At 34.4% G+C, this 19,950-nt stretch overlaps 3 protein-coding genes across 14 annotated transcripts; 1 reads left to right on the top strand and 2 right to left on the bottom strand.

Annotated features, from left to right (window-relative positions):
* Positions 1-5,892: 5,892 nt before the first annotated feature.
* LOC127740629 (microtubule-associated protein 70-5-like) lies at positions 5,893-9,463 on the bottom strand. Of its 6 annotated transcripts, none has more exons than XM_052251836.1 (3): positions 7,559-9,463; positions 7,325-7,461; positions 5,893-6,631 (listed from the first exon to the last, which is right to left on the bottom strand). In XM_052251836.1, the coding sequence occupies exons 1-3, from the start codon at positions 8,183-8,185 to the stop codon at positions 6,574-6,576; spliced, it is 822 nt and encodes a 273-aa protein (XP_052107796.1). In that variant the 5' UTR covers positions 8,186-9,463; the 3' UTR covers positions 5,893-6,573. The 6 variants fall into 6 exon arrangements, with proteins under 6 accessions (XP_052107796.1, XP_052107797.1, XP_052107793.1 ...); XM_052251837.1 differs by lacking the exon at positions 5,893-6,631 and adding an exon at positions 6,640-7,243; XM_052251833.1 differs by lacking the exon at positions 5,893-6,631 and having other exon boundaries at positions 6,640-7,461; positions 7,559-8,327; positions 8,800-9,463.
* An 801-nt stretch (positions 9,464-10,264) lies between these two features.
* LOC110273617 (pentatricopeptide repeat-containing protein At4g14190, chloroplastic-like) lies at positions 10,265-11,196 on the top strand. The gene is given in 2 exon segments (XM_052251660.1): positions 10,265-10,423; positions 10,426-11,196. Coding segments are annotated over 2 exon segments (930 nt in total).
* A 450-nt stretch (positions 11,197-11,646) lies between these two features.
* On the bottom strand, positions 11,647-19,379 carry LOC107459514 (protein PUTATIVE RECOMBINATION INITIATION DEFECT 1-like). 7 transcript variants are annotated; one of them, XM_021128201.2, is made up of 10 exons: positions 18,894-19,028; positions 18,361-18,481; positions 18,121-18,230; positions 17,859-18,034; positions 16,795-17,103; positions 15,261-16,221; positions 14,461-15,166; positions 12,831-13,111; positions 12,028-12,694; positions 11,647-11,880 (listed from the first exon to the last, which is right to left on the bottom strand). In XM_021128201.2, exons 2-10 carry the CDS (start codon positions 18,373-18,375, stop codon positions 11,647-11,649), a joined length of 3,459 nt encoding a protein of 1,152 aa, XP_020983860.1. In that variant the 5' UTR covers positions 18,376-18,481; positions 18,894-19,028. The 7 variants fall into 7 exon arrangements, with proteins under 7 accessions (XP_020983860.1, XP_020983861.1, XP_052107786.1 ...); XM_021128202.2 differs by having other exon boundaries at positions 18,361-18,517; positions 18,894-19,024; XM_052251826.1 differs by having other exon boundaries at positions 17,370-18,039; positions 18,437-18,517; positions 18,894-19,024.
* Between the last annotated feature and the right edge of the window lie 571 nt (positions 19,380-19,950).

Here is a 19,950-nt window from a genome sequence, read left to right as displayed (position 1 = left end):
GTGGTTCTGTGAGTGTGGTTCTGCTAGATGGTCCTCCTTTATAGCTTTATTGCATGTAATTTGGAGTTAATGACTGGTCTAGTTGTTAGGGCTACAAATATTTTCTGTTTTAGGGTTTAGTAAAGAAATCAAGTAATGAAAATAAGTTACAATTTCTAATTAGTGTCGAGTGGGGTATTATGCGTTAATTAAAATTGGTTTTGTTAGAGTTTAGTTTAATTTACTGTTACATTTACTACAAATGGCTTATGAAATCGTGTCTGTATTTCAACATAAAGGATGGTTTGAAAGAGATGAGGATGATGTGCTCAACTATATGGATGGTAAGATTCCCAGGATTTCTAAGTTGGATATAGACTTTGTAAATTTCAAAGACTTAGAGAAACATACAAATGATAATTAAATTTTTTGGAGACAAGCATTCATTACTGAAATTAAAATTTTGTCTAACGTATTAGTTAAAGAAAATAAATAACAAACCAGCATCGAAAAAGTTTTTAATTCCATCAAGTTAGTACACTTCTAACTAATGAATGACACAGCTAAATGAAAACTTTAACTAGCTTTGACTAATACAAACAATTCAATGTTGGTTAAATAAATCAACTATTACATGGAAAGAACAACACTTGGTGAAAATTGCAAATTTTAGTCGAAAGTTTGGAGCCTTCTGTTTAACCAATCAGAAAATAGGGTTTTAAATGAAATAAATCATTGGGAAAATGTTAGGAAAGTTTATTATCTGACTACGTTAACAACTTCATATATTAGGGGTCTAGAAATATCAATCTGCTGCCAGAACTCCTTGAATAGTAGGGTCTAGCCACCATGTTTGTTATTTTTTTAAGAAATTGTGGTTGGTAGTGGAGTGCAACTCATTAAAACTACATTTATCAATATTTTTCTTTATTTTTTTAAAAAAATTTACAAAACCCAAACATCCAATAGCAGGCAAAGGGAAGCGACGCTCAACACAAAAGATAGAAAAGGGAGATGACGAAGCAAAAAATAAACAAACTAGGAAATTTTCAAGGAAAGCCGTCGATAAAGAAGTCATAGAACTGTCATCCAAGTTAGAAATAAAAATGTATTCCAACAAATTATCATTCATATTTTAAATTGAATCATAATAGAATATCGACAAATTTTATGTGTTGTTTATCGCAGTCTCCGTGAAAACACCATGCATGACCAGCGCCTACATGTAAAGTTTAATAGTGGAGCCGATAAAGATATTGACGAGGACTTTGGTAGAATTACTGTCGAAAAAGGCTCTCTAAAAGACGTCATGATGCAAATATCGACCATGATGAATACACTTTCTAACTTGATTGCTTCTTAGGCCAAAACGTGTTATCCGTTGTTCGGAATTATGCTACACGCGGTTAATCTTTGAAATGGTCTGGCCGATAAGTTTAACCTTACAGTAATGCATGTGATCATGAGCGGATTTAGTATGCCATCAGGTACACTTGAGAGGAATCTAGATTCATCCAAAAAGAACATGTCAAACATGTCCAGTATTCATCAAGGCGCGGATTCAACTTTGCATAAAGATATGAAGTGTTGTTCAAAGTCTCCGAAGTGTGAATAAACCACGCCTGGTGAATACATAATTTGCCACAATCTGCTCTGTGATGATGGTACTAAAAACAAGACAAATACAGAACCAATCATACCAGATAGCATAGACAAAGCTGTGTATGTTAGCTACTTCAACCTGGTTGATCGCAAGTTGCCACTAAGGAAGGAGTTCGCAAAGATACCTGCGGTGGGTTATCCCCTGTTAACATTGCATTATAAGTCTTCCGTGTTATATAAGTATTAATAACTAAGGGGTAACTAATCATTATCTCAGTGGATGCCTGTTCTGTTTCATCCCTCAGATGATATGGCATTGTGCAAAGACGAAGTTTCAGTTGTTACGTATGTATTTGGTTCAAATTTGGCAGATGACGACGTGAATTTGGAGATAATTTCACAGACAAACTTGTGGCACGCTAATAGGAAAGTCATGTATACTATACTACCAAACAAACCGTTGGTGGATGAGGTATGGATCTCCCTCATTACCGTTATTTAATTTCGTGAAAGAATTTATAACCATACAAACATGTTGTAATAAGGGAATAATAGCATTTATATTTTTCTTAATGGTCGTCAAACCTCCAATGCTAAACTAGATAATAAACCTGACATCAGATATGCTCATGACTGATGCACATAAAGACACTAGGTTTTTCTACATGTGGTTTTTACTGACTACATTTTCGATGAGTGCAAACCATTAACATATTCTTCATGGGTTGGTTTACATTTATTTATACGTTATTTGCTTATACATATGCTGGTAAACTCGAATTTTAGCAATATTCCCTTAATTGGAGTCACTCGTCAAAGAATTTGAAACGCTATTACGCTAAGAAATACATAGGAGAGTTTGAAAGCCTATGCAAGGTAAGTTTGTACTTCATGGATCATAGTACATGTTTTTGTTAATACTAAATTCTTATTCGAAAATCACTTATGTGTGTAATAATGTTAGATTTTCGTTCCAATGAATGAGGATAACATGCACTGGTACCTAGTTGTAATAGACATCGTAAAAGGCACCTTAGATTACTAGATTCTAAGACATGCGTCTCAAGCAGAACCAGGCGCCGTCGCAGTGTCAAACTAATGGTAATGCTCTAACATTTCTAATGACAAGAACTAAGGATTTTATATTACTTGAACACTCAATAGACTTGATACACATGAAATAAATTTTACACTTATTATATGCTTTGTTTGTTGAGGAGATGCTTGATGACTCGGCCTTTTATGCTCGCCAGTCAACACACAGACTAGTAATTTCAGATTTTCCTATAATACACCCTCCCGGGATTGGCGAGCAAAGTGATGACTCGTAAGATACCAAACAATTTTATCTGTCTAGTTGATTTCTAAAGAACTGACCAGACATTTATTCTTTTGTTAATTTGTGTTGAATAATTATTTTTTTTTTTATCACAATTTAAGGATGCTGCAATGGTATTTATATTGTTAATGTACTATACATTGCTTTTCCTTCCATCTTTGCTTACAGACCATGATATGCTAAATAATCATGTTTCTTGTGCTATGATCCTTTACGGTAAGAAATTAATATAATTATAGATTATAACAAAAGGTTTTTAATGTGCAAGGAATGATTGTGGTGTTTGGGTGGCTACCTAGATGAGGGAGTGCCAATGGCTGGATGACTACATAATCCATGTAATTAAAAAATTCGATTTATTGTTTCGTATACTCTTTTAAAATCTTGCGTATGCTTACATCAAAATTTTTTTAACTCAAGTAAATCATAGCACAAAGTTGCGGCTGGCTATTGATCTCATCATGAAACCGTTCAATTTGAAATCATAGGAAGTGCTTCAGGCATCAAAGACATACTTCAATGAAATATCTAAAAAAGAGAAAAGAATGGTTAACGGGAAAGGAAATCTGCTCTGAGTTCTAGTTATGCCCTTCAAATAAGTGTTTTATTTGCTTAGTGTGGTCATACTTTAATGCTTGCAATAAGTTATGAAGACATGTTATGGTTGTTTTTGCAGTAATTTATATTAGTTTTCGTTTGTATTGCATTTATTATATGACCAAAAACTTGTTTAGGTTAACGTGATGAGCAGGTTACGTCATGCTCTCACTGTTATTTATATCCTTCTCGTCAAATTTGATACTTGTGCAATCTAATACTTTGATCAAGTTTCGACCCAATAGTAACCTCCAACTTAGGTAGTGCAACATAAATAACAAGAGTGTACACAAGTTGCACAAATCATCATATTGGGATGGAAATAGTGATTTTTAGGATGATGGATTATAAGGCTCTTATGCTCGATTATGGCACTTTTTTATTTAAAGGGTATAAATTTAACCATCAGATTTATTAGATGCCATGAATTAGATCCTACAATTTACTATTTTTCTTTTGAAAAAACATTGCAACAAAGAAATGCCACCCTCGGATTTGATTTAATAAATTTTAAAAAACAACTTGCAACGTAAGCGGTAAGTCCGATTAATGATTCCAATAGCAAGATAAAGACACATTTTAAACCAGTAGAATTGAATTGTAATCGTTTCTCTTTCATAATGAAAAAGTCTAGCCGGCTGTTATTTGCAAAATAAAGAAGCATATAATGAAAAAATAAGATTTAATCAAGTTTGTTGGAACTCCCACTGAATTTATATGCGTTCGCATAGGCAAGGAAAAAATGTTGGGAGATGAGAACCTTTTCTGGTCAACAACAGGTTATTCTAACTCGTAACAATGACGCTGGTAATACAATATTCTGCCATCCCAATTTTAATTGGATGCAACGTCTCACACAATTAATCACTTAGACAAATTTAACTTCATTTCTTATAAAACAACCGAAGACTTCTAGCAAATAAACTACATCATACATTCACCTACCAAAAAGCTACACTGGCAACCGTGCCTAGAAAAGAAATGAGTAAATTCCAACTAAATTATCTTTTGTTATCGGTTATTCCGGATGAACTGCTTCAAGAAATTTTTTTGCGAAGCAGTGCCAAAATAGTAGGAAGATGTATGTGCTTGAATAAATTCTGGCTCCAACGCCTAAGCCAACTGGACACATGCTTAAAGCACATGCGAAGACAAGTTGTGTTAGATCAACATGTTTGTTTTATGTTGGATATTCAATACTCTTAATGAGTTCAGATTCACTAGTCATAGTGGATGCGATTTTGAGAGAACCTATTAATGTTCAGCAACCTTTCGGAGTTGGCTCTTTTGGGTGGTTTCGTATCGTCGGAATGTCAAATGGGACCATATGTGTCAAGTTCTCTCGGGACCAAAACAACACAAGACTTCTAGTATGGAATCCAACAACAAGACGTTCTAGAGAAATTTCGGACCCCCACATGGAGTACGATAGATCATATTTTCCTATTTATGGTTTCGGTTATGTCCCAAATTCAGATGCTTACAACATCATACATATGTGCAAAAGAGATATTTTTGATCCTTACGTTTTTTTTCTAGATATTATTCAATGCGATCTTCATGGTTTCACTGTGTTAATTGTCTGCTTGGTGTTGAAAAAATTGACCCTAATTCTGTTTTTCAAAATGGTCATTCATACTGGATAACTGGTATAGGAGATAGTTATGCTACTCCAAAGTCTATTTTAAGTTATAGTCTCGAACATGAATCTTTTAGCGATGTCTTTATTCCAGTAGGAGCATTATATAGCAATCATAGTTTACTGGCCCACAAGGACAAACTTGCACTCATCGCTCATACATAAAATGAATTTGGTTATGTTGTATCAATTTGGCACTTGAATGAGGACATTCGTGGAAACAAAATATTCGAGCAATACTACAGGTTTGGAAGTCGAACCATAAAAGAAAATCAAATACTATTCGTGGATCATAATCTAATTCTGTTGGTTAACAATTCAAAGGAAAGAGATTTACTCCTAAATTCCAGGTACAGAGAGCTTGTGTTGACAGAATATGACATTGAACACGGCACTAGGAATCTATTAGTGAGGAGAGAATGGCCTACCCCAGAAACACCACACCCTATAACAGTTAGGTCTACGCTCAAGTATTTTGAAGGGATGTTTCCGGTGTAGAAATTAGACACAATTAAATCATTCATACTTAACCGATTATAGAACTTTCCTGTGAACATCTATAACTAGTCTTTTAATTAGACATCTATATGGTTGTTTTTTTGGATATCTTTTTACTTTTTCTTGTAATATTTTATGCTATTCATTAAGCTCTTTTTTTAATATTTTAAATCGATTTGTTGAATTGAGTTTAAAATATGTCACTTTTTTTATGTTTTCCATTGGTTTAAACTCTTTTTAACAAAAAGTTTTGCTTACACACCAAATTGTTTTTATCTAATTCTATGTCCCGTGTAGTGTTCTTCAACTAAAAGTGATTTATAATAGTGCTATCCTAACCACCTTACTATAAAGATTACGAAACTTATATCAACTTAACATAGTCATATTTGTTATCAAACTCAACTTTGGCACAAACATTTTACGAAAATAATCTACTAAAAACTGTTATTCAATCAGAAATTTAAAAGGGTAAAGAACTGCAATTATCAGACATATCCATAAACAGATAAAAAATTACCTAAATCAAAAGTGAAATTGTATCCAAAGGTTAGGAGAATCATATAGCACATGCTTGCACTATAAAAATGAATATTTTTTACGGGTTAGTTTACAGAGCCTAAATCCAAGCACAACATATACACCTTATTTCCTTAATTAAACTAATACTGGGGGAAAATTAGGGGAATACCAATTCCTCTCCTATCCTACACCTTTGTTCCAAACAAGAGATCAATGGGGATGACGATGAATACACACGGTCGAAATAATTAGCTTAGTATGCAACAAAATTCGACCTTTACCTTAGTATGCAACAAATTTTGACCAAAAATGACAAAATATAAACAAGCTTTTAACTAACTACTTGAAATAAGTAAAAACTGAACTTACATGATAGCTACAGGTTTCATGCCAACCATTATAGGAACCACAACTGTGTTGGAGGATAACCCAACCTAACCTTTATATAGTCATGCCTGCAATAACCCACACATTCATTGAATGCTACTAGATCGGAATGAAAAATAATGGTTGTGAAGTTTGGTGATGAACTAGAGTAATGAAGACCCTATTTGGGTGTCAATTATCTATTGTGGTGGATAGATGATTACTGTCAGGGGAGTCACATGGAAATCTGTAAATTTTGTCAAATTTTATGCCTGCGACTCTTACAGACTTACCAAACATTGAATTATAAGATGATTGCATTGTTAAGCTTTCATGTCAGGGGAAAAATTTATTATTTCTGGTATTTGGACAAGTTACTCTAAGAAAATAGCAATTTTATCTAACATTAATTTATAGACGAACTAGTATAACTAACTCACAAGTCACAATCACAGACCATATCATATACATGGATCTATATATTGAACAAGAACACGTCAGTATATACATAATCAAATTTCAATATTAAACTTTCGTAAGTGAAAGTTTATTTTATGAAACTACATCACTAGTTTTTTTTTCTTTTCATTTCTCTCAGTTTTGCATTTACATTATAGAAGGAAAAATCGTAGACTATCATAGATAAATAATTTGCCTCAAACTATCTCCAAACAAAGAATCATCAATGATCTTTTGTCACCCTACAGCAATTTAATAACAATGTCATAGTGTAGTCTTCGACAAACAGACCAAACATGGAAATTAATTTTAACTTACTGAACCTTTTAGAGGTGCTTGTGCTTCTGGTTTTCTTCTTATCATCCAACTTTGTTGATGAAGCCTCATTCTCTCTTGCAGCTGCTTCTCTCTTCATTTTCTTCAACTCTACTTCCATGGCGTTTGTCAGTCCATCAAATTTCTTTGCAAGCATTTGAAAAAAAATATCTTAAAATTTTAGTTCAATTTCAGAAGGATGATTATGTGACAAGGCATTAACTAATGGCTATCACCATTACCTTAATTTCTTCATCTTTGGCTTGCAAATTACTGTCTTCAACTTCACAAGACTTCCTCAAATTCACGACTTCTTTTTGAAACTTATCATACACAAAACATGAGACCACATCTTCACTGCCAAAATCATTTGGTATCTTGCTTTTGTAATCTTCATCCACCACAACAGTGTTTCTAATTTCTGCTACTTCGTATTCATTACTAAACCAGTTCAACTTCATGTTGGTGTTCACATGTGTCTCGTTCTCTTTTTCACCACTATCAACAGCTTTGCTTCGCAATGCCCATATCCCCGTTACAACATTTTCAGCAGCACAATGTCTCTTTCTCGCGGGGCTCCCTTGTTTTAACATCCAAGCAACATTGTCTTTAAACATGTTTTTCGTATTTGGCTGCTGAAACAAACAACTTCCAACAGCAAATCCCCTACATTGTGATGTGGATCTCTTTTTCAGTCCACTACTGGTAGTTAGGAAACCTAAGATGTTAGACTTTACTTCTTTAGAAGGATTATAAAACGCATTCGAATTGGTTGCGTTATTTGATAATTGCTTTAAGCCATCTTCACAACAGTTATTCCTTCTTCTGTTCTCTAGGTTTACTATTCTTTTCTCTAGATCAGCCATCATGTTCTCCAGTTCTTTTTTTCCCCAAATGTTCTAGAACATCATTTAGATGAGTGTCACCCAATGCCTTTGTTGGCGCCACGCAACCAAGTCTTACAATGTGCTCATCAACCCACACAAAGAATTTGCAATGTGTTTGTTTTATCTAAATCGATTTGAACACAATGAAAATGTGTTGGTAGAAAACACTCCTATTCATTCTAATCCACATATATCACTATAATTAATCCCTAAACTCAAAATCTCAAAAATCCTTTCTAATTTTTAAACTAGTTTTGATATCAGACCAGGTTCGATGCTAAATCATTTCAAAATCAATGCATTTCTGTAATTCGATTTATTTCCAATAAATCAACTTATTTCTAAATTTCAATCATTTTTCAAAATCAACCAACTCCAATATTAAATCATTTATAAAATCAACCCAATTCAACATCAAACAGGTTACGAAATCAGATCATTTTCATATCCAATTCTCAGGCCATTCCCAACAATTCAAAAGCACATCAACAAAAACTCAACAAAATCCAGAGTTTAGACCACAAATCCAATAAATCACAATTTAAACCAATTTTAGCATAAACTTAGTACGCATACATAAAGAATTGCGAGCTTACCTTTAATAATGGGCATCCAAAAAATAGCCTATTCGGGTTCGTGTTTGTCTTCGACATGTAAAAGATGACATATTTTTCGTAGAAGCATTTTGGGGTCAAACCATCTTTCACATCCCCATGTTGCAACGAACATGAGTTTGCATATCCAACTATGAGTTCGTGTCATCTGCCGTCTCCACCTCTGCTTCGTCTCGTGCTTGAAGAGCATGCATCACTGGCCATCAATCTAATTAACACCACCATGAACAACTATGATCAATTACTGGATTCGAAATTGAAATAGTCTTCTTCCACGAACAGTGTTTACATAAAGTGAGTAACAGAATAAAAAACGAAAAATTGGAAGTAAAATTCGAAAAAATACACAACTAGTGATGGATCCAAGGAAGCCCTAACAGGAAAATTGACAACACAGGTTGTGGTTGTTTGCTGGAACAACCAATGATGTCTAACGCAGTCCAATCCTTTGAGCTGCCTCAACTACAATCTATGGTTCATCAGAATAATTTATCCCAGCCGGTGAGACACTGAAGAATACCAACGCATGAGCTAGAAGAAGAAGCAGTAGGCCTTACAAGAGTATTTCGAGAGGGTTTTGCTGTGGGTCGCTGGATTCTGGCCGGAGAGGGGATAAGTTAGGGTTTTCGAGGGATTAACCACTGTTTTTATTATTTTAAAACATTTTGTAAAATTAATTATTTGCAAAATGCACCAATTTATATTGGAGTACATATACGTTAACGGTGGTATAATGCAAATAATATAGAATACAATGCAGTGTGAAAATATTTAATGAATTCATTAATGAATTTTTAAAAATTTTACTTCATCAATGACTATAATCTAATCAAGAGTAAATAACCCTTACAATTCTATAGGATTTAGATGAAATCACCATTATAAAATCATATTTGCAATTAGATAAACGCAAGACGAAGAATTGTCAAATGTTGCACATTTAATAGAATTTTTATAACTTGGACAGCAGATTCGAATTAGATTGGATACAATGTTGTGAAGCATTATTGGAACTGTCACTAGAACTTCCCCAAGCATGTAGTTTCTTGGATTTGCTATTTTATATGCTAATAATTATTTGAGTAAATATCTAAATTGTGATGTCTGTTACTTTTAATAAAATTTTTAATATGGTTGTTAAATAAATAAATTTCTAATAAATTTTATTATAAAATAATTTGATAAAAATATAACTATAAAATAATTTTTTTTTTCAAAATGACGAAGGATGAATTTTATTCGATGGGAATAATTTTTGATGACTTATAAAGAATTAATTTATTTTTTGGTAATCGAATAAAAATTTATTTGGGATTAAAATATTTGATATAGAATTTTTTGAAGACCAAATCTAGTTTTTTTTGGTTGCCCACTGTATTCCTCAATCTGAGGTCAAGGACTAATCCATCGCGGATCTGAGCTCCATTTAAGGGTTTGCTGTTGGCCAATGGATTGTTGCATGCACAAGGCGGGATTCGAACCTCCGACACTTATTTGTGACGGATTAATTCGAGCTTATGGTAAATTTAAAATGTATGATGAGATTGGTAAGTGGGTGAAAAAGATGGAGTTGGATGGTTGTTCTCCTGATCATATCACTTATAATATATAGTTGTACAAGAGTATTCACGTGGTGGGGTACTCCAAAGGATGGAAAAATTATATCAAAGAATGATTTTGAAAAGAATGCGTTTGCAATCTTCAACATTGATTGCAATGCTCGATGCTTACACCACATTTGGTATGGTTGAAAAGATGGAAATGTTTTATAGAAAATTGTTGAACTCAAAAACACGTCTAGCTGACGATTTGATACGAAAAGTGGCTGAGGTTTATATCAAGAACTACATGTTTTCTAGGTTAGAGGACCTTGGATTAGATTTACGTTCAGCATTCAGTGAATCTGACCTTGTATGGTGTCTTTGCCTCCTATCTTATGCATGTCTTCTGAGTCGAAAAGGTATGGATATAATTGTTCAAGAAATGCGAGATGCCAAGGTTCATTGGAATGTTACCACTGCCAATATCATCATGCTGGCTTATGTGAAGATGAGAGATTTCAAGAGCTTGAGGATTTTGCTCTCGCTATTGCCAATGTATCGAGTGAAGCCTGATATAGTCACTGTTTGAATTGTATTCGATGCAAACAGAATCGGCTTTGATGGTAGTGGAAGTTTAGAAGCATGGAGAAGAATGCGGTATCATTACCGAGTTGTAGAAATGGAAACAGATTCTCTGGTTCTTACTGCATTTGGTAAAGGCCATTTTCTAAAAAGCTGCGAAGAAATATACTCTTCCCTTCACCCAGAGTATAGAGAAAGGAAAACATGGACATATCATGACCTTATTACTTTAGTATCAATGTATAGTGGCAAGTAACATTCATTGTATGAAAACAAAACAGATAACAAAAGAGATGGAGTATGTAAAACAGATAACAAAAGTTTCAATGTCTCACATTATTGTTATTGTCCAGTTGGGATTAGGAGGTTGAAAAAAACACTTGTAACTAGCGGTTTAGGAATTGTAGATTTATCATACATTACATTACAATCAGCTCTGCAGCTTGTAATATTTTCCGCTTTCGGGTTGATTCTCCCGGATTTAAAATGTATAACAAGAAAAAAGTATTTACAATCTTACAAGACATGTTTTCCTCTCCAACAATATGGGACGTTACACAGGCAGAAAATGGTGATATGATACCAGGTAGTTTATGCATTTTCTTTGCCCATTATCATTTCTTCTATGTAAGGTAAATACATATATATAGAATCACTATGATACTTGGTAATGGAATTCCAACATGCTTACCATTTTGAAACCTAACTATCTGCATGTATTATCTACAGTGAGGGTCCTCAAAAACAATTCTATTTCTTCTAAGAGCCTCTTGTTACCCACATGAAATCCCCATGAATCCATATCTATGTATGTCTCTGATGACATTAAATCAATGAGATAGCTGTAAACGTCTCCCAGATCATAAGGTGTGGTGAGGACCTGCTTTATTGGTTCAGACGGGAGACACTCGGAGTTTGTGTAAATGTGCTTTCTGCATTCCTGTAGACAATAGAAATGGCATAGCTATGACATCTAATCTAGTTGTTTAAGATGCACATATTTTAAACTTCATGCGAGTGTAATAAAGTTAACCCGAAATATAGAGCATATGGAGTTTAAACTTATAGACATAAAAAGGGGAGTTACCTGGAGCATTTGACTTATAGTTGCAGTTTGCTCAGTACTTAGGAAGTCTGATTTGAGTAGTTCGTGAAGTAAAACTAGAGTTTCCAAGCTCAAACTACTTGCATCAATGCTATTAAGTATGCCAGATATGCATGAATTGTTAAACACTGTTCTCATCCACCGAGGAATTTCTTTCTGTTTCAGCATAGCAGTAGCTATATGTATGGCAGGTCTTTGACTTTTAGCAAGTGACAGAGATGCTAAACGAGGAGATACCAAAGACACTGTCATCTCTTCCATAATCATTCTGCACCAGTTGCTCTTTCCATGTAGTTTTGTTTGATTTTCCAGCTTTTCCCATCTCAGAAGCATTGACAGGCAAACCGCACAATTTGTAGCCACTCTCGCGTCATCATAAAAAACTAGGCCTTCCAATATACTCTTTATGGACATTAAGTACCCAACGGAGCATTTCAACTCTTCATGTGTATTGTTTATTTGATTTGATACTCTGTTAAACAACTCTAACAGGCTATAAGAAGCAATAATCTTGACCACAGGAGAACCAAAATGCAAAATTCTGCACAAATCATGGCAGTGGATGCCAATGAAGGGTAGCGGTTCTGCTGGATTTGTTGAAACAAAGAAGTTTTGCCAATCCACAACCCCTTGAACAGTGGCATGCAAACTAGAACAGAAAAATTAGCATCTAAAACATAATTGATGAAAAATATATAATATTGCGGTCGATATGGTGACATTAATCAGAACGAAGAGGATATGTATAATTTATCATTTCATTATGCTGATACGAACTTTTATACCTTCTAATAGCGAAGTAATGAAGCAAAAGAACAAAGATTAATGTTTCTCCAATGCTTGTTCCCTCATCATGGTCAACCAAAGCAGGTCCCTTTGATGCAGCAGCACAGACTGCAGTATTGACTGCAGATATTATGCTAGTGTTGAAAAGAATAGTCTTTGATGCCTCCTCAAGTGCTTTACTGGTGGAAAGATGCAAAATCAAGGAAAGAATACCAATTACAAAGAGACTTTCATTACTTAAAACATCAGAATTTTCTGGTGGAATAAAATACTCCATCATCTGCAGAATCAGTAACATGCTGTTAGAACAATCACTGGACAAATCATAGTGTTACAAGTAGTTTGTTTACAAAAAAATGGTAGCATCAATGCACATTTGCATTCAACCCTTCTCTGACTGTGGTTTTGCTATTATATATTCCAGTTCAATTTAGTTACTACATTTTAGACTCTCGATTCTAATATTTCAAAATCATTCTTGCAACTGCTCCCCAGATTGTTGTTTTTGGCCTGTTACCTATTCATATTATTATACTTTTCCAAATTCAAACATGAGCATGGCAATTCACAAGAGTTATGCTTTGCAGTCTGGATACTAGCTAGCTTCCTTCAGGATTTTAAATGTAGAAGTTTGGCAAAATGACACCCATATGATCAGAACTCGATAATATTGCATCATTTGATAGAGACTACACATGGAGGATCACTGACTATACTAAGTCTGATAAATAGCTAGGACTAGGAGGCGGAACTAGAAAGTCCAGGTTCCAAAATCCAAATCCAAAGCTAGCGTAAATTGCAAGGACTAAAATGATAAATTAACCAAACCAAAACTAGAATATCTAAACATGGTCATGATTAATCTATTTATCTATTTATCGATTTATAATATATAAAAGCTGATACCACTTTCTTCACAATGAGTTTAAACCATTTTTTCTTTGCTAATGATGCCACATCAGCAATTCTAATGACTTGGCAAAAGATGAAAATCAACCAATCACTATTTAGTAAAATGGTCTAAAAAAATTAAAACAAAAAACTCTTATCTATTATTATTCAATTGAAACATCAAGTACTAATTAAATGCAATAAACATACATTAAAAGTGTCATAATAATAATAATTATAAAAAATTTTAATTACAAATATTCAAATTCTACAACTTATACATATTAAGATTTTTATTACTCTTCATTTCTTAATCTCTCATACTAATTGTCAAAAATTTTGTCAAAAATTTCTTAAATTTAATATAACATTTTTATATATTTTTCATTCTCATTCATTTATTTTTTTAATTATTTACAAACAAAAAAACCGCAAGAAAAGACAAAGTGTAGCCATTAATGCAAATCAAAAAATGAAAAAAAATAAAAATGCAATTTTGTATAACTCTAATATAAATAACTTATGTCTTTTTTAAAAATAAATAAATTCAAAATCTATTTATAATATGTTCTCTAAAATATTTTTAATACAACATTTATTAAAATATACTATATAATATAAATAATCTATCTTTTCGCGCATTGCGCGGGTCTCACTCTAGTTTATATAATCTCTAAACAACTTTAATACTCTAAACAAGCTTTCTAACAATAGGAAGCAATGTGCCTAATTATATACCTTCATGGTTACTGCAATCCAACTCTGATCAGCTGAAAGTGCTTCAGGATGCACTGAACTCAAAATTTTAAAAACTAAAAGCAAGATGGACATGAAAGTTGTTTCTGAGAAGGTATTGCTCGAATAGCACCAAGTACTCATTGTTGACCCTATTCCATGCAAAGATAGCTGGTCAGAAGCAGCTGGACAGATGTGAATTAAGGTTGCCATAAGATTCAGAACAGAAATCACATCATGTTCTTGACCTTCCTCAAAGAGCTGTGCCAATAAGCATACGAAAAGTCTAGCTCCATAATTATCTTTTTCAGATACTAACTCTGCAAGCGTCTGTACATCTATAGTTTGATAAATGTTCCCAATAATTATGTCACCTCCTTCTAAGTTGTAGTTTCTGCAGAATGCTAAAATTTGATGATCCAAAGATTCGACTATATTCTCTTGTTGAAACAACCACCTCAATGATACTTTGTGAATCCTTGCAGAAAGTAAATCCCATTCATCATTCTTTATGAGCCGAAACAGAATCTCTTCAGCTTCTTGACTGTAATGAATTTCGTGGTTCATCTTGCCAAGACCCCTTAACAATCCGTACAGATTTACCAGTTGTGTCACTATAAAGTTATCATTGGTTGGATCATGAAAATCACTTCGATTAAGAAGAATATATTGTTCAAGGGAAGCTAAAACCAACTTCTCATCAGCAATTCTGGTAAATGAAAGTCAAATACAGTTGTTAGGGAAACATAGATGTTGATGAATTGTCAAATACAGAAATACGAATAAAATGAAATAGGCACAACCTTTCATCATATAGTGTACTAGTATACATAATCAGCAAAATAGCAGTTTGGCAAGAGGGCAAGTTTAAATTGTTACTTCTCCTCTGCCCAAGTAGAAAGACTAAGTCAACAGGATCGGATGGTAGGTCCAATGCAGCATCTCTAATTGGTTGTCCAGAATCATTTCCCAGGAGAGAATCTATGAGTGAGCTGAGTAACAAATATACTCTATATTTTATCCTATCTCCAGTAAACAAACCCAAACATCCAAATGAAAAACTGAACCAACTGGATGAAATCAGGGACTCGGCAAATTCCATGGCATCATTACTAGAATGCAAAAGTATCAAATGAAAAGTTTCAAGCACAGCCAGGACAATTTCCTCTTCCATTTCATGGATGCCAGATATGAGCCAAGGAAGCAAATGTGTTCTACATATATCTAGAATGCAGCTTCTAAGTGTCAGCTTACTAGAGTTGATGGTGTTCCCATCGTGACTGTATGCATATGCCTCTTTAAGTAGGTACAGACATTGCAAGATTTGGTTAATGTCCCTTTCAGAGATGCAGATACAAGATAATGCGGCATGTTTTACTGCATCCTCAACAGATTTTGGCAGATCTAAATCTCCATTACAAGATGGAGATCTGATAAGGACCACAAAGACTGAGCAAGCCATTATAAAAGTATCAGGAGTCATACCCATCTCTCCATTAGAATCCTTTTTAAGCATTTTTATCAAAACAAGAACCAACTCCTCCATTTGAGAAGATGATACAGCTCCAGGGCACTCAGAAATGCATTCATAAATGAGCTTCACAGTCTGGAATTGAGCTGGGTGAAATGGAACTTTAGCCACATAATGTAATACTGGAATCAGAGTGTGAAACCCAATAACAAGCCTTAGTTTGAAAGCTTCCTTAGCAGTTGATAAAAAATCAAGTACCTGAAGGCACATCCTAACTACAGGATCCTTACAATCTGTTCATAAAAATGGAACAACATAATTCACTTATTTGTAACATGAAGATCCAAAGTAAGAATCGCATTTACAAACTCTAAAAGGAAAAAGATGAGCTAAGCTAAACTAGACCAATCAAACTCATCTAGGTAACTGACTATACATTTCATTCAATCAGCAATGAATCCAAACTGTAACTGATAGAAACCGGTTTGGTTTAGTTTACAAGAGGAAAGGCAAGTATTCTACTTGCTGGTTTTTAGTTGTTTTAGTTCCTAATTGCTGTGAATTAGCTATCTGGTTGTTTCCTTTGTGCTTCACTAGCAGGCATAAGGGCAATAGTTCTTAGTCCTAGCTGCTGCCTATAAATACTAGTTGATTAGTTAATTTTAGTTTTGTGAATTTCTGTTAAAACTGTTAGAACTAGAAAGGAAGAACTCTCTCCACAGTTGGTAGTTTCAACCGTGTATTCCAATAAGGGAATTGTGATTTGCAATCCCTATTCATCAATAAAGCCTACTGTTTCTGCTACTCCCTGAACCTATCACTAACACATGGACATACTAGTTAGCAATTTTTAGGTGTGTACTTACCTGATAATCTTAATACTTCAAATACATAATCTGCAATGTTTTCTTCTACCATGACATGAATCTGATTGTCTAAAGTTCCGATGGAAGACAGATAATGAAATAGTAAATCCAGAGTGCTGATTTGGACTTGACTGTTCGATGAAAGCAGTGGACCTTTGATGGCTTCTGCAAGCAGATTAACCAGAGACAACTCCTTGGCTCCCTCAATGTTTTCTTCAGAGTCAGCTCCATCAGAGTAAGAAAGGTAACAAGTATCAAATGCACCTTCTTCCCTGAGCAAATGTCCTTGAGCCAACATAGTCAAAAGTGCTAATCAATAATGAAGGAGAACTGTTAGTCAAAGTAAAACAATACTGAAAGTTATGTCATACTACAGAGTGAGTCTTTACTGTTGCTAAAGCCGTTTGGATGACTAACATTAATGACTCAATTCATTAATCCAGCAATGTCTGCTTAGCATATATACTCTGTAGCTTATGTGTGCATAATCTTAGAGAGATACAAGCAGAAAACCAATCTTATTGATATCATGATATACAGATGATCATATATGAAGTTCTGCATACTATGGCAACCTTTTTGTGTCTTTATATCGTCAGCGTGTAACAGCACCAGGGGCCGGGCCTCCTAATTGCAAACATCTATTAGATTGTATCATCTTGTTTGTAATGAGTTTCAATGCAAGAAAAGAGTAAAAACATGTTTTGGAGAATGCCAATGGTATCAGCTCCTTAAGATGAAAGCATGAGGACCAAGTAACAGAGAGAAAAGAGAGAGCTTGGAATTGTGAATGAGAAAATATACATGACAAGCTACGTAAGACAAAAGACATGTTAGTAATCTCTAAATGAAATGAGAATGAATTTCTAACTAACTACACACACCAAGACCGACCTAACTAACTGCATGCTGAACCAGTGTAACTGCCAATAACAACTATCATAGAAATTCTTGATGTCAAATCTTACTAAATGTCCAAAACTGTCCTCGTCACAAACAAAACAGAAATACTGAAAATTGAAACTTCAGCAACAAACAAAAAGATTATGAGATTGATAACAGACCAATACAATTCAAGCGAACATCATCATTTTGAGACTTCATGAGAACATCTCCCAACAGGTACAGGAGCTTTGGACAAAAGGAAACTAAGATATCAGTGTCATCTCCCTCAGCAGATGTATTCTTAAGAGCATACAGTTTGTAAAGGACAAAAAGGATCTCGCCACGGATCTCGTCACTGCACTGAGGAAGTAGAGGGATTACAACATCCAAATCAAATTTGGAAAGACTATTATGCATATCAGAACCAATACATTTGTTTACCTTGGCAATTGAAGACCGGTAACAAGAATGGTAATGAGGCTGTATACATCTCTGATATGTGCTATTAGATCATCATTTTCACAATTCAGAAGAACCCCAAGGCAGTGTATCTGTACACTCAAACCACAAAAAAAGAAAAAAAAAACAACAGTCAATAAATTTTACCCTTCATTTTGTCAAGAATAATGGAAATAAAAACTCTTATACAGTGTTCCAATAGAGTAAAAAAAAGAGGACAACCCGGCGCATAAGCATCTTGCGTTAAGGCAGGGTCCGGGAAGAGCCGCACCAAAGGGTGTAATATATGCAGCCTAACCTGATAATTATATCAGTGGCTGTTTCCACGGCTTGAACTCATGACCTGGAGGTCATATAGACTGTTAATTGTACTCCAAGACTGCATAGAGTCATATGTGAAGTTTAAATTTGTGGTCCGCCACCAAAACAACAACCATGACTGCAACCACAATCACAGAAATTACAGTGATTGTGGCTACAGAAATTCCAGTCAGAGCAAAATCTCATAGTTTTGGAAGCCTTGGAAATGCATATAAATTCATAACAACTTCAATTTTAGTCCAATTTCCCCAATTCAGTAAATGCAACATAACAACAATCACAATTTAAAAGCATCACTAGATAAATAATTCGTTACATGCAAAAAAACATATCACCGCATTACATTCGATTTCATGTAAGGTATTTAAACAAATAAACTATCAGATGAAACCAAGAATCCAAAACATATATGATCGGAAAGAAATCAAAATTACCATGTGCAACTGACGGGAGCTCCAGGCCAGAGTACCGGAGGCAATCCTATCGGAAACCCGACTGACGAACTCTTGTCGAACGGAGGGATCATTGGATGCGCAGAGATTGACAATGAGGCGGATAATCTGCGCAGCAATGGGCTCATCGTCGAAGGAGGAGAGGGCAGCGACGAGAGGGGAGAGGAGGAAGTGAGGGTGAAATGCGAGGACCGATCGGAGGAAGGGAGGGTGAGAGAGGGACCGTTCGATCTGGAAGAGAGCATAGGACACGTGGACGGTTGGGGAGAGAGGGTTTGAGACGAGGTTGGAGAAGCAGAGGAGGCAGATGGAGCCGCCGAGCTGAGTCCGGAGATTTAAGGAGGAACGGTGGCCCTGGGAGCATGAGGTGTCGTTGACGAAGACAGTGTCAGCTTCTTCTTCGAAATCCAAATCCACTTCCTGCGAATCGTACATTCTCGTCCCGGTTCAAGCTCAGAAACGATGAGGACGAGGCTTCTGTATGTTCAAACTTGCTTTTGGCGCCAAAGTAACAGCAAAATGCTAGTTAAATAATGTGATATTATATCTAATGATCTAGGATTGTTCATTTTTTGTGTTAGTTAAATGCTGATCAAATTTTAATAAAATTGCTAACCCGTAGACTTTTTCTTTATTTATTTATATTTTAGGGATAAACCAAGAGTGTAAGCTTGTATAAACAAATTTTTTATTTGATCTGCACTAAAATATCAGGTTGAGTCAGATATCTACGATTTTTAGGTTTGGATATGATCTTATCTGACTTGATATATAAATTTGCAAATCTGACAGATTAAATATTTAATATTATTGGTCAAAAAATCAAAATTTTAAAACTTAAAAAATATTTGAATTTTTTTATTTTTTTAAATTTATTACTACTAAAATATTTTAAATTTTTAAATGATAAAAATAAAATATTTATTTATAAAATTTTATGATTCGGATCTGTGACTAGATTTGTAAATACATATCTAAAATTTGCGCTCCAATTCTGTATATTTGCATATTGGTTTGGATACAATTTGATGGATTTACA

The sequence above is a fragment of the Arachis duranensis genome, chromosome 7 (assembly GCF_000817695.3).
Source record: "Arachis duranensis cultivar V14167 chromosome 7, aradu.V14167.gnm2.J7QH, whole genome shotgun sequence".
NCBI classification, from domain to species: domain Eukaryota; kingdom Viridiplantae; phylum Streptophyta; class Magnoliopsida; order Fabales; family Fabaceae; genus Arachis; species Arachis duranensis.
The sequence above is the reverse complement of the archived record's forward strand: the minus strand, read 5'-3'. Positions and strand labels throughout refer to the sequence as shown.

Coding starts and splice junctions, on each gene's coding strand:
- LOC127740629 (XM_052251832.1), bottom strand. CDS start 8,185: ATGATGGCTGATCTAGAGAAAAGAATAGTAAACCTAGAGAACAGAAGA. Junction 7,462..7,558: donor CCAAAGATGAAGAAATTAAG/GTAATGGTGATA, acceptor ATGCTTGCAAAG/AAATTTGATGGACTGACAAA.
- LOC107459514 (XM_021128199.2), bottom strand. CDS start 19,346: ATGTACGATTCGCAGGAAGTGGATTTGGATTTCGAAGAAGAAGCTGAC. Junction 18,231..18,893: donor GCTCCCGTCAGTTGCACATG/GTAATTTTGATT, acceptor TTGAGTGTACAG/ATACACTGCCTTGGGGTTCT. Junction 11,881..12,027: donor CTATAAGTCAAATGCTCCAG/GTAACTCCCCTT, acceptor TATTGTCTACAG/GAATGCAGAAAGCACATTTA.